The 13,468-nt window shown below is 34.8% G+C and overlaps 1 protein-coding gene and 1 pseudogene across 3 annotated transcripts in view; one reads left to right on the forward strand and one right to left on the reverse strand.

The window, feature by feature from the left end:
• Positions 1-1,283: 1,283 nt before the first annotated feature.
• Positions 1,284-13,468, reverse strand: part of NUF2 (NUF2 component of NDC80 kinetochore complex) — a 33,021-nt gene continuing 20,836 nt past the window's right edge. For all 3 annotated transcript variants that reach the window (XM_037813215.1, XM_037813227.1, XM_037813222.1), the window contains exons 10-14: positions 11,290-11,427; positions 9,341-9,481; positions 8,196-8,371; positions 7,816-7,951; positions 1,284-1,624 (exon numbers count right to left, since the gene is read on the reverse strand). In XM_037813215.1, coding sequence (XP_037669143.1) covers positions 1,490-1,624; positions 7,816-7,951; positions 8,196-8,371; positions 9,341-9,481; positions 11,290-11,427 — 726 coding nt within the window. In that variant the 3' untranslated portion in view covers positions 1,284-1,489. The remainder of the gene's footprint in view (positions 1,625-7,815; positions 7,952-8,195; positions 8,372-9,340; positions 9,482-11,289; positions 11,428-13,468) is intronic.
• Positions 12,083-13,036, forward strand: LOC119528132 (annotated as a pseudogene).

Below are 13,468 nucleotides of genomic sequence, written 5' to 3' on the forward strand. Positions count from 1 at the left end.
CTGACAAAGAGAAAAGAATTCAGAATGCCTATGACTCTAAATCTAATAGACAATACATAGAGCATCTACCATGTGCCTGGTGCTACTCTCAGCACTTTATGTGTTTTAACTCATTCTTCCTCATCACAATGCCAGTGGCATCAAGGAAGAATTAGACTACCACATTCAAACTTTCAAAAGAATTCAACTGTAAAGTGCAGCACAGTAGAACCGTTGTGGACTTCGGTATCATACATGGCGCAGATCAAATTATGGCTTAGCCATTTATCTACTTTCATAGTTATTTCATTTATAAAATAATAATAAAAATATCTACCTATATGTTCTGGTTTGTTAAAGCTGCCATTTTGCAAAATACTGGAAATGGATTGGCTTTTATAAAGGGAATTCATTAGGTTACAAATTTACAGTTCTAAGGCCATAAGTGTCTAAAGTAAGGCATCAACAAGATACCTTCACTGAAGAAAGGCTGATAGCGTCCGGAACACCTCTGTCAGCTGGGAAGGCAAATGGCTGGCATCTACTGTCCTCTGCTCCCAGGTTCTGGTTTCAAAATGGCTTTCTCCAAAATATCTTTGGGCTTCTGTCTCTCTCTTAGCTTCTCTCTCTCAGCTCTTAGGCATCCTTGCTTGTTCTCTCAGGGCATTTCTCTCTAAGCCTCTGGGGGTCCTCTCTTAGCTTCTCTGGGGCAAACTCTGGGATTCATCTCTTAGCTTAGCATCTCCACTTGTCTTTCTGTTTGCATTTCCAAGTGTCTCCAAGCATCTGGTCTGTGTCGGCTCTTAGTTTCTCCTGAGGGCAAACTCTGGATTACATATCTTAGCTTCTCTCAACTCCTTCTCTCCATGAGGTCTTTAAGGACTCCAGTAAACTAATCAAGACCCACTCTAAATGGGCGGGGTCACGTTTCCATGGAAATAATCTAATAAAAAAGTCACACCCACAGTTGGGTATGTCACATCTCCATGGAAACAACCTAATCAAAAGATCCTACCCATAATAACTCTGCCACCAACAGATTACATTAAAGAACATAGTCTTTCCTTGGCCACATGACAGTTTCAAACCAGCACACTAGAATTGCTTGAGTGACAATCAAATGAGATTCCAACCATAATGCTTAGCACATAGCCAGGGCTCAATATATGCCCTCCCTCTGTATGTCAACAAACAAAGCAATAACAGCCCTAATAATAACAAAGTTACATATTTCAAATGAAACTATTTTTACTTTACCCCAATACTACTTTAAAAAAGAGACAGAGGAGAGACATGAATACCTGCACAAACTATTTTAATTACAAGTTAATAAAAGTCTACATGAAATGCATACATTATGAAACCATCTATCAAGAGTATATAAAAATTGATTGAGCCAACATTATTGAGTAATTCTGATACTTCCATTAGTTTCACCTTAACTATTCCTTTTCTGAACAGAAAATTAAAGGATGGTAAGCCATTCACAAAAAAGATATAATTTTGTTAATCAGGTTGAAATTCTGAACATCTTCTTCTTCAATTCAGTTGTTTTTTCATCTATCTTTGCATAACAGTCCTCTGATGCCTTTTCAATGCCTTCATGGTATTTCTCCAAAGCAGTTTTCAAGTTTAGAAATATTTCCTAGATGGAAAATGAAATAGAATAAGATAATTATTCAGTGCAATAAACTATAAATGAGTTACATGAATTCCAATAGTTTCATTCATATTTATTACTATTTTAAAACCTAAACTATCTTAAACCTACACATACCACACATGCACAAAGGGCCTGCTCTGATAAAAAATTCATTCTGCAAGCCATACAGGCACATCAAAAAAGTCTGCTACTTAGAAAAAAGCAAAGCAGTGATGTGGTAAAGGCTAGGATTTTAAGACACTAGTACCAAATGCATTTATAATTATCAAGGAAAATTTTTTTCTTTGGAACATTCTATCATTACCAGGCAAATACCGTACATAACCATATCCTCTACCTTTAAAACTGATCATCATTTAAAAGACTGGTAAACAGACTTAATAAGTAACCTATAGGACTGAAAAATAAACTAGTATCTTTTAGAGATATTTTAACAAACTGATCAGATAGTTCTACTATAAGTGATAGAGTTTTTATATAAACCTATAATGGATGTATTAAGAATTAAGAAAAAATGAGAGCAAAAAGAATTTTATAGATTAAATAAAATAAAATAACCTGCATATATTTTCTTCTATCTCATGTTTATCAATGAAAATTTTATCCCTTTTCATTACTGATTTTTAGACAAAACAATTCTCAAACCATACCAGGAACAGTGGTATTCTGCAAAGTTACAGGTGTTTCAACACAACAGTCAATGGATACACTGTTCTCAGTTTTAAGTATCTCTCCCATTATATTGTTCTTAAACCCATGGTTTTGGCTATTACTTACTAGTTTAAATTCTAGTGCAGGTAATATCTTATTTTGAATAAATTATAAAGATTACAATTTAAAAGAGTATGAAGCCAGTATTCCAAAAAAAGAGCAACACTATTTCCAGGGACTCTGCCACCAAGACAAGTTTGAGAACTACTGCTCTAGATTAAACAAATATAAATATATGCCTAAGTATAAACATTCTCCAAAATCCAAAAAGAGCTATTCAATCCTGATATAAAAGTAGAAGAGTATGTTTAGATTTTCAAGATCTTAAGTAGGTACCTAATTGCTACAACTATGAAAGAATACGAAACACGAGGAAAATGAATCAAAAAGTTTTGAAGGCTTTATTTCTTAAATATGGTAGAAAAAATAAGGTGAGTTAGTTATTAGCAAATGTGAACTCAATTTTTTAAAAAACAGCACATTTAGTAGTTATACATCAATTTTACCTCCCCATTCTGTAGGAGTATATGTTTATTCATACTAAAAAAAAAAGCTGAATAAATTTGGTAGAAAGATACTACTTACAAGAAACTTAAAATTAAGTGTGACTAAACTTAAAATTAAGTGTGTTTAAATAAAGAGATACAATCTGTAAATATCTGAACTAAGCATGGTTAATGTCAACACCCCAAAAGAACAAATGAATAAAGTACTAAAGCCCAATTCCAGTGGCACCTAACACTGAAGCAAAGGAAGCATTTGGGATCCTAAGTCAATCATCACAGTAGGTTTAATGGTAGTAGATTACAGCCCTCACAATGCTATAAATGTTAAGAGTTTCCAATTGAATTCTACATCCAAGTGAAACTTTATAATATTAATTCATATAATAGTCTTACTATAGTGGTCTCAACAAAGTTAAGTGTTTTTAAACTTAAAGTCTAGGTTCTGTGCTAATATGGTAACTACCAAATGCACTTAGCTACTTAAATTTAAATAAAATTCAAAATTTAGTTCCTCCATTGCACTGATCACAATAGCCATATGTGCCTAGTGCCTACCATATTGGGCAGTGCAGAAGAGCATTTCCATCATTGCAGATAGTTCTATTGGACAGTGTTGGTTTAGGTAATAATCTCACTTTCCAAATCAGGGAAGTTTAAGACTGAACAATATCTATGGATTTGCATAGTCAGTCTAGATATCTAATCCATAGTATGAATTAATTCATCAATGAAATACATTATTGAGTACCTTCTACAAGTAGCACTGTATAGAGTACAACAGTACAATGGAAGTCACAATTATGCTTTTTACCCTAAAGGAACATGTAATCCAGTTCAGACTGGATACTGACACTTGAAATATGACTAGAGTGAATGAGGATCTTAATTTAATTTTATTTCATTATAATTAGTTTAAATTTGAATATAAATAGCTACATGTTGCTAGCAGCTACCCCATTAGATAACAAAGATCCAGATTATTTGGAATAGACCACAGGTGCCATGGTATTTGAGAAAAGAGGGAAATCAAAGGTACCTGAAGGAGAGAACGTTATACAGAGAATACAATTTCTATTGAACTTTGTATATAGTAAATGTCTAAGCCATTTGTTGAGTGACTGACTGAATACACTGCAGGAAAACAAGGAGCTCCTGTTTTGAACATGAAAGTATAGTGATAAGAATGATATTATAGCAGGATAAACTTGGCAGTACTTGGTATTCAGGGCATATTTAACGCAGGAGAATCTAAGGACAGGAAGAAATTTAACTAGTTTTTGTTGCAATACATTAGTGATACAAAATTATGTGACAGGAGTGTGAACAGAGAAAGAGATAGATAAACATACCTTGTTTAAAACAAGGTATGAAATTAACTTGGTGATTGTTTGAATGCCAGGATTATCTAAAGCAAGTGTAAAATTTCAGTTCTTAGTGGTTGAAAATGATGACACCATTGAGAAATATGAAGAAACTTAATGAATGAGAGACAGAGAAAGGGAGGGAAGGAGATGAAGGAGGAGAAGGGAAGGGGGTTGGAGAATAAAATCTAAGAAAGGGGAGGATGTGGAAGATGTTGACTACAGTTTTGTAAATGCCATTTGTTGTGATAACTCATTAAAAATATCCATCAGGCATTTAAAATAGTAGAATAGGAGTGGCCCAAATAGGAAATATGGATTTGAAAGCTATCTAAATAAATGTATAATTGAAACTCAAAGAGATTAATTATTTATGGGAAAGAATACTTAATGAAAAAAGATATGGTGATCACTAACATCCAATAGAATTGCACAAAGAACAATTTGGCATTCTAAACATATCCTGCTCTCCTTTTCTTGGAGGATGATTATGAAGTAAGTTCAAGTCAGTCCTTTAACAAAATGTATCTTGATTTCATCAAAGTAAACACAGACTCTCCCATGCTATTTTGGAACAAACAGATATCAGAATATGGATTAGGTAAAGGTATGGTCAGAACAACTTAGCAGGTTGAACAACTATACCAAGTTTTGCTCAATAATTCTATGCCACTCTGAAGAAAAGGAATACAATTGCAGCAAAGGGCCGAGTTCTAGTTAGCATTTTTATCTTGGTGTTATGGTTAATTTTAGGTGTCAAATTGGCTAGGTTATGGTGTCCAGTTTTTTGGTCAAACACTGGCCTGGATGTTACTGTGTAGGTATTTCACAAATGAGATTAGTGGCTATAATCAACTGACTTTAAGTAAAGATTACCCTGAATAGTGTGGGTTGGTCTCATCAAATCAGTTGGTGGTCTCAATAGCAAGAACTGAAGGTTCCAGAGATGGAGGGAACTCTGACTCAAGACTACACCCTCCAATCCTTCCTGAGTTTCTAGCCTCAGACTCAAGAATTCAGACTAAAGAATTCAATTTCACTCTCATTGGAATTCCCAGCCTCTAGTGTGCCCTACAAATTTGGACTTTGCTAGCCCCCACAATCACTTCTTAAAATAAATCTCTTAATACACACATACACATGCATACACACACATGCACATACACACACCCTGTTGTTTCTGTTTCTCTGGATAACACTGACTGACAAAAATTTGATGTTGATCAAATTTGCAGGTGACAACAAGCAATGAAAGATAGTTAATGTGTATGACAGAATGATAATTTAAACTGACTGAGATATTTTCAAAATCTTTGTTGAAATAAATAAAATGAAACCTAAAAGAAATAATAGTAAAATCCTAAAATTAATAGTTCAAAGAAATAATTGCATTAAAATAGGGAGAGAAAATTTTAACCAGGCAGAGCTGCCTGTGAAAAAGATAGGTAGGGGTCCTTTACTTGACTATAAGCTTAATATGAGCCAAGGACAAGATGCTATTGCTAAAAATCCTACCCAATATCATGCTTCATTAACAGAAGCCATTGCCCTCTGGGGCTGGCCACACCATTATTTGGAAAGATTGTATTCAGTACTGAGCTCAACATTTTAAACAGAATAATGTCAAGCAGGAAATACAGAGTAGAGAAGACAGTGAACAGGATAGTAATGAATCTGAAAATTAAGCTATATAAAGAATGGCTGGAAAACTGGGGCTAAATAACCTGAATAAAAGAAGGCTGAAAGAACCCATGATCACTATCCTCAAATGTCCAAAGGGTTATTAAATAAAAGAGGGTATAGATTTGTTGCAGCAGCAGAACTTGGCTCATACAGTAGAGAAATGAGTATTATAAACCTAAAATAAGAAATAACATTTAAACAAATAAAGCTGTCCTATTAGAACAGCTTGTGTGGTAATGAGGTCTCTACTATTGAAGCAATTAAGCAGAACCTATCAGTGGATCTCAAAAACCATGTTAAAAAATTCAGGTTCATGAGCCCTATAGCTGGAGATTCTAATTCAATATATATTTACATGGAACTTTTTTCCATTTTTTAATTCCCCACTGAATTCTAACACACATTCAGTTTTACAAGACATTATGCTAGATGATCTTTCAATTTTACAAGTATTTATGGAAAGTATACTATATATAAGGCACTATTCTGGGCATGGTTGGGCATGACATACTAAGGTAAAAGACATGATTTCTATTGTGAAGAAACTTTAAAATATTATTGGTGAGACATGCATGCACAAAAGTAACAGTGAAATAAGGCAGGTATGGACATCTTCTGTGACTGATAGACAAAGGATGGCAACTAGTTCATTAACTATACTTAGACCCTGTCACGACAAATATTTGTTGATTTTTGGTTAGGAAGTAGGATTAAATTATCTTCTGAGCTCCTTCTAACCCCATTCTAGAGATGAACAGGGACAAGGACCACGTCTTAGAGAATATCCAGTTTAGGAGCAGGACAAAGGAAAGTAGTTGGAATATAGGAAGCAAAGGATGAAAAGAAAAGACCAGAAAAGGATAGTTTACTGGGTAGAGAATGGAAGAGAATGATAATCATTTTATTTTCTTTTACTTTCTTTTTTAATTCTTTCCTTCCTTTTAAAGTAGACTTCAGATAACCCTCAGTTTATATATATGTATATACTCACATGTGCAAGCGCTAATAATATAATCTTTCAAGGAAAACTTCCTCAGAACAGGTGAGGGGATTATTTACTGTGGCAATACTACTTGGAAATACTTGCAAATTGGATGTGGATGGTGGAAGCTAGTGATAATACATGTTTAAATATTTATTGGGAATCAGGGGTTTCGGAAACCTGGAAAGTCAAGAATGAGAAAAAAAAAGAGGCCACAGGATTTTAGATAATAAGAGGCTATAATCAGTGACCTCTGGTACAGCAGTTTGGGATAGTCTTGAAGAGATAAGTCAAACATAAAAAGTTAAGGAGCAAATGGAGATGTAATAAATGCATCAGGAACAGACTACTTGTTTGAGACAGTGGGAATTCAGAAAAAGAAAGAAACAGGTAACTGTACTGGCATTTTGAAAGGCAAAAATGTAGAAGACAAGACATCCATCCTCATTAAACTTAATGTTAATGAAGCATTAAAATACATACACTCAAAACAGGCAAAAAATAAAATAATTTTAGGTAACAGTGATAAAGAAATCATTAAAAGTCTCATAACACACAGGGACCAATCCAAGCTGCTTGTTTCAGGTAACAACTCAAACACATTTAACATTGATGTTAAGAAATAATTTTGTAATCTTTTTATCAGGGAAAAGAAATCAAATAATCAAATGCAGAAAGTTTTTAGAGGACATTGCTTAAAATCAGTACCCAAGTTCATTTACCAAATAAATTCTGAACCTTTATGGAGCACTTACTCCTCCTACAAGCCTGGTATTCTGCAACATGCTGATGGTACGAAAAAGGTAAGAAAGCCGTGTGGGGACAATTTCCATTCCAGAGAATTGACAAAATCTTCATAGTAAGATTTATAATTTACCTTTTAAACTTATGGGATTATCTGAAATTAATTCCTTATGTACACTTTCTCACCTGGGATTTCAGTTTCTCTCTTTCAGTGGCATCTTTTAGCTGCTGAATTCCAAATTTAATTTTTTGGATTTCTTGATGAATTGTGGTCACTCGCTCATAGACAGCACCTCTTTTTTCTTGCACTTTATTGCAATCTCTAAAAGAAAGGAGGCATTTAAATTATAATTTCTCTTAAGCATCTCAAAAGCCAAACATTTAACTCTAATTTTGATTCCAAAGTGATCATGTGTCAGTCAGTATTTGCTCGACAAACCTAAAACTATTCTCAAGATATAATAAAATGTCTTTTTGAAAACATAGCAGTTTTGGATCCCTGGGGAAAAATGTGTTTGTTTTTCCTAATTACTTTCTAATACATTAGATTGAAAATAACTTCATACTCAATGACGGTGCGTTTATACTGCTTGACGTCCTCATGCTTCTTATTTATTTTCAATTGTGTTGTGGCAAGTTTTTCTTTCTTTGCCATCATCAGTCTTCTGAGTGAATTTTCTTCAGTCTTCAATTTCTTCAGTTCTGACTCATCACTCTCAATTTGGTCCTCTAAATTCAGGCTCTATATTTTATGAGAAGTATTGAAAGTCAATGCAACCAATTAGAATTTATAAACAAAATGAAAGAGTATTTTCTAGGATGAGCTATAATAAAATACAATTTTAAAATGAGATACAACTGTTTAAACCTGGGAAGCCAGGCAGAAGAATGCAGACCAAACAAAGGAGACAACAGGAAGGCACCGGGGTGCTGAGAAAGAACGTGAAACTAGAGTGGTGTTTTTTTTTTTTTTATCAAGTTATTCTATCAGCAAGGGTTAGAGTTGAAGGGGTTAGTATCTAAACTAAGTAAGGTAACAGAAATAAAGAGAAAAGGGAAGACTCTAAAAACAACTAAAATCTTTTAGATCATCTTTTTTCAGTAACTCTGGATGGCAGATAAAAGGAGTATGGAGTTGAAAAAGATAATCTCAGGCACTTTCACCTTTTAACCTTTAACAACAACAAATCTTTTATACAAGTGCAATATTAGTCATCCTGGGGACAGTCTGGATTAGGCTGATAAAGTTAAATAAAAAATGACTTTCAATTTTTTTGCCTAAAAAACTTAAATAACATTGGCATTAGCTCTTGTTTTTCAAGGCAGGGGCTAGGTCCTAAATTTTAAATCTCTTTATATGGGCGAGATACACTGTTGGGCACACAGTTGGGACTTCATACTTACTGATTACAAGATTATTTCCAATTGTTAGAAAAAAGTTTAAAATTCCATTATTATTTTCCAATATATATATACAGCAACAACTGTGTTATGTTAATTTATTATTCATTTTACCTGAAGGTTAAAATGACTCTTATGACTGCTCTACTTAAAAAGAAAAGTGTTGTATTGCCTAGCATACATTGCTACATCTATTATACTATAGAATGATACTGTTCTTTTGAACTAGTAACAAAAGGTGAAAGCAAATCCAAGGAACAATAGTAAAATACAACAAAATGAAGACTTAGAATTGCCACACAATACAAACCTCCTTTAAGGTACTGGTTAGTTTTTCTCTATTATCTGCAAGGTCTTGTATTTTCTTTTGATATAACTGCACCTCCAACTGACATGAAGGTAGGCAGTCAACTGAGTCTCGATAAATTTCATACTTTTCCATCACTTCTTGCTTTAAAAGAAAAAACAAATAGAAACCACAGTTTGATATTCTCTTTTATGTAAGTGCAGTAATGTCAATTTGTTTGCTCTTAAGCAATTTCTATATTTAATACTGAAAGCTTAAGAGCAGAGAACAACTAAGTTTCTAGGTCAGTACAAAGCACTACTACTGACACCTGTCTAAGCACATATAATTATACCTCTCAGTTGTCAAATATCCTTGAATAAAGGAAAACTGCCATAATTTTTCTATATTACTCACTGAAGTACCTTCCAAAGGGTATTCAGGATGATATGAAAAGATTTCAAGATTTCATCCAGGCTACTATTCACATGACTTACTAATTGCTCCTGGGCAACCGTAAAACCCATTTATAGTTTTTCTATTTATTTGTAAATTTTAATAACTAATATTTACAGCCAATTCTTTTAAAAAAGATTAATTCCTCTTCTAAAATTATAAAATGAACATGTTTACCACAAACACTGTAATATAAAAATACATATTTAAAATTTAATCCCTCTCCAAACTCTTTTCTTCTCCTCAGTAGCCCACCCATCCCCCACCATGGGTATTAGCCTGTTGGATTTCATCTTTGATGAAATGCCTAGCCATATTATTGCCCATGTTTCAGTTGTCTTTTTCTTACTAATTTGTAAATACTCTTATATCTTTGAGTATCATGGGTATAATACCTTGACATAGCCATTGCAAATATGTTCCAAGAGGTGTATTTTTGTCTACAGCTTTTGGGTTTCAATCTTGATTTAAAAACTCTATCCCAGTTCAAGAGCATACACAAACTTTCCTAAAATTTCTAAAATTGCTATTTTTTTTTTAAATTTTAACACACATGGAATTTATTTTTCTAAATGCTGCAATGTGCAGGCTCAACTTCCTTTTCTACTAGATGAACCAGTCTTCTCCTGTGAATACTCAGATCTATTTCTGGGCTCTCATTTCTGTTTTGCTAAACTTTGTCTATTCCTGTGTGATAATTCTTAACTATTAGGAATGACTTGGATAACAAATTCAGAGACCAACAAAAACTATTTTTTTAATTAATGGTTTTAAAAACCTTGACTCATAAATTGTCTACCCACTTCCTTTTTGCCTTGCCCCACTGTAACCCATTTCCCATAGCAACCCATAAACTTTAAACATAAGTCTTACCATGTCTCTATATTCCCTTTTAAAACTAATCAATGGTGTAGCTTGCTCTTAAGATATATGCAGCAACTTGCATAATCTGCCCATTTTCCTATTTCTCCATCTCATATTGTGCCACTATTTACCATGCTTTGTTCCTTGAACATACCTTGCTCCCTACCGCCTCACAGAATTCACGTGTTATTTCCTCTGCTCAGAAGCTCTTCCATGTACAATTAACCTGGATAACCTCTAATCATCCTTCAGATGTTAGCAAAAATGTCCATTTCCTTCCCTTCTCAATCCAATCCTGAAAATACTTAATTAGGTTTCTTCTGTTACATTATTTCAAAGTATTCTATACTTTTTCATAGCACTATAATTCATAATTATATAATTGATTGCAAATTTGTTTAATACCTTTCTTCCTTGTAAGAAAGACTCATAAGGATGGGGCATGTCAGTTTTGACTATCCAATGCAAAGTCTCAAAACATTGTTGCATAATTGAATGAATATCTTGAAATTATTTCTTTTTTAGAGTAAGGGCAAAAGGTTAAAAGAAAGACAGTTATAGACAATCCATAAATCAGAAAATTAACACCTGATTAAACAAGTATTAATTAATAAGAAAAAAAAGAAAAGCTTTAAAATAAAAAGGAAACTTACCCTGGAATTTTTAAGTTTCTGGACCGTGTCTTTCATTTTCTCTTTGTAATTCTTTAGCTTCTCTGGGGAATCCACAATTTTGGCTTTCAAAGTCTCTTCTACTTCTTTCAAAGAGACCACTGACAGTTTTAGTTCATTCTGTTAAGAAAACATTTTTATATATTAGCTATAATAGTATTACTATTCCAGTGATGGAAAGGAACAAAGAACAGAGAAATCAGGCCCACATTCACTGTGATGGGGGTAAAATTAAATTCTGACCATATCACTCTCTCGTTTAATTGCTCACATTTGGCTACAGGCCAAAGTTCAAGCTGCTATGCATGATTTTCAAGGTCTTTCATTATTTGGTTCTTACTTTCCTTTCTACTCTTATCTCTTACCAGTTCCCTACTGCACCCCACAATCTGGTAATAATAGTCTTATGTTTGGGTAACTAAAAATGCTCTCTCTTTGATCAGTATGATTCTCTTAGAATATCATCATTCAATTTCTATCTGCCTGGTAAATTTCTACTGATCCTTGAAAATCCTGCTGCCAGTTCCACTACATTCCTTCTATAAACAGTATGATTATTTCACATGCAACACTGTACTATTATTATGGATTTAATAGGCCTTTCCTGACTGACTAAATAGGGATTAGAAACAGTTAACTTTGTTTTCCCAGTACCCAACAAAGTAATAGCACTGAGATAGTGTTCAATAAATGCTTGTTGATTCAAACAAATTCCCTTCTCCTCAGTTTCAAAAGTGAATGTGGATTGGCCGAGTGGGCAAGGCAGAGGTGAGCCATGTGCAGACCTGCAGGTGGCGCAGGCAAGGACCCTGAAAATAAACAGCCGTTCTCTTGCGAGCCTTCTTCCTCAGGGCTGCGTCCAAGTCTCTGCCGCTGCGGGTCCGCTCACATGCGGAAGATCTAACTGCAGCCATGAGCAGCAAATGAGTGCTTCAAGTGCGGACGATCTGGCCACTGGGCCAGGGGAATGCCCTACCGGAGGAGGCTGCGGTCATGGAATGAGAAGCTGGGGCAGAGGTGGTTTTACCTCGGATAGAGGTTTCCAGTTTGTTTCCTCATCTCTTCCAGACATATGTTATCGCTGTGGTGAGTCTGGTCATCTTGCCAAGGATTGTGATCTTCAAGAGGATGGCCTGCTATAACTGCGGCAGAGGTGGCCACATTGCCAAGGACTGCAGGGAGCCCAAGAGAGAGCTAGAGCAGTGCTGCTACAACTGTGGCAAACCAGGCCATCTGGTTCGTGACTGTGACCATGCGGATGAGCAGAAGTGCTATTCTTGTGGAGAATTTTGGACACATTCAAAAAGACTGCACCAAAGTAAAGTGCTATAGCTATGGTGAAACTGGTCATGAAGGCATCAACTGCAGCAAGACAAGTGAAGTCAACTGTTACTGCTGTGGCAAGTCAGGGTACCTTGCACGGGAATGCACAATTGAGGCTACGGCTTAATTATTTTCCTTTGTCGCCCTTCCTTTTTCTGATTGATGGTTGTATTATTTTCTCTGAATCCTTTTCACTGGCCAAAGGTTGGCAGATAGAGGCTACTCCCAGGCCAGTGAGCTTTACTTGCCGTGTAAAAGGAGGAAAGGGGTGGAAAAAATCTTCTTTCTGCATTTAACTACAAAAAAAAGTTTATGTTTAGTTTGGTAGAGGTGTTATGTAAAATGCTTTGTTAAAGAACCCCCTTTCCGTACCACTGGTGATTAGGGATTAATGAATGGGAAGAGTTGAGTCAGACCAGTAAGCACGTTCTGGGTTTCTTGAATATGTTCCCACATAGGAGGTAAAACCAATTCTGAAAGTGTCTATGAACTTCCATAAGTAACTTTAATTTTAGCATAATGATGGCCTTGGATTGTCTGACCTCAGTAGCTATTAAATAACATCAAGTAACATCTGTATCAGGCCCTCCATAGAGCATACAGTTGACTGCCAGTAAAGAAAATAAAAAGACAAACATGCGTATTAATGGCTGTGCAAGAGAGAAATCGAGATAAAAGCCTAAACAAGAACATCTTCATCACAGTGTTGATGCTGGATATACAGACGGTGATGGCAAAGGTTTAGAACACATTTTTTCAAAGACTAAATCTAAAACCTAGAGTAAACATCGATACTCAGAGTTAGCGTAATTTGGAGCTATTCAGGAATTGCAGAGAA

Source organism: Choloepus didactylus, chromosome 2 (genome assembly GCF_015220235.1).
Source record: "Choloepus didactylus isolate mChoDid1 chromosome 2, mChoDid1.pri, whole genome shotgun sequence".
NCBI lineage: Eukaryota > Metazoa > Chordata > Mammalia > Pilosa > Megalonychidae > Choloepus > Choloepus didactylus.